The sequence below is a fragment of the Phalaenopsis equestris genome, unplaced genomic scaffold, assembly GCF_001263595.1.
Source record: "Phalaenopsis equestris unplaced genomic scaffold, ASM126359v1 Scaffold194446, whole genome shotgun sequence".
NCBI lineage: Eukaryota > Viridiplantae > Streptophyta > Magnoliopsida > Asparagales > Orchidaceae > Phalaenopsis > Phalaenopsis equestris.
In genome coordinates, this window is record NW_018214395.1 from 1 (window position 1) to 1,070 (window position 1,070).

A 1,070-nucleotide genomic window follows, 5' to 3' on the forward strand; every position below is an offset into this window, starting at 1 on the left:
TTGTGCGGTGTAAGATACAATATTATATAAAACGAGGCTTGTTTGTTGCAATTATCAAATAGATATAGTAATTTGCAGATACAGAAGGATTTGTGATACCAAGCCTGACTGTTGGAGACTCTGGTCTTAGTGATTGGGATGACCCAAATTTAAAAGATCTCAAGCCTCCTTCAAAGGTTCTTCTTTACGAAGCAACTTTTCTCTGTAAGTTTCACATTTTACTCCCACTTTCTGCACAGAAACTAAACCATGATATTCCACTGCCTCCAAAAACAGGGTGTCAAGGCAGAGGAAAAGATCTACCTGGGACCACACGGTGCTCCTCCTTCGCAAGTTAAACATCAAGATCTGAATGCGGCAGGGCGCAAGCAGAGATTCAAGCAGAAACTGAAGGAAGCTGACCATAAATATTCCGGAACAGGTCGCGAGAACAAGGTTCAAACTATACGGGAGCTTGTAGGTGGTAAGGTCAGCAGCAACACAATGCCGAAGAATTCTCCACGTGAATGGCTCGATCCACATTGCCATGAATCTCATTTTGAGAGGTACTCCCACTGAGTGTTTTAGTTTCTGAGGATTAATTGAATATTTCTTGACCATTTCTGCTCACATAGTTTGCTAAATTATCTGCATGTTTTCCAACTATAAAACCTGGATATTTTCTATGCGTTCTGTCTGCTGGTACTTTATCAATGCTTTCAAGCCTTTGACCTTAAGTACTCTGAAGCTTCTTCTTGTCGATGCATTGTATGTGCTGTAGACTAGGATTATTGCTTGCACTTGGACTAATTACATCAATTATGCGTAGAGAGCTACGTGATTTCCCTAATAGAATGCCATTTTTATTTTTGCTTTGGTGACGGGCTAAAACAAGTACCGGCCAGATACATTCTTGTTAGTTGCCATGTTTGTCGGCCAGATGCTTGTTAGTGCGTCTTAGCAGACATTCAAATTTATTGTTCACGTACCCCCTTTATTTAAACTTGATGGTTCCTTAGAAAAAATGAAAATATAAAGAAGCAACATTGATGATAATATAATAGTTGCTTATTAGAAATGACAGATTTTTG

At 39.3% G+C, this 1,070-nt stretch overlaps 1 protein-coding gene across 1 annotated transcript; it reads left to right on the plus strand.

Moving 5' to 3' along the window:
• Positions 1 to 78: 78 nt before the first annotated feature.
• On the plus strand, positions 79 to 719 carry LOC110034901 (the record flags this gene model as incomplete). Its single annotated transcript, XM_020739140.1, has 2 exons — positions 79 to 176; positions 277 to 719. Coding segments are annotated over 2 exons (380 nt in total), but the record flags the coding sequence as incomplete, so codon positions are not given.
• Positions 720 to 1,070: the final 351 nt, after the last annotated feature.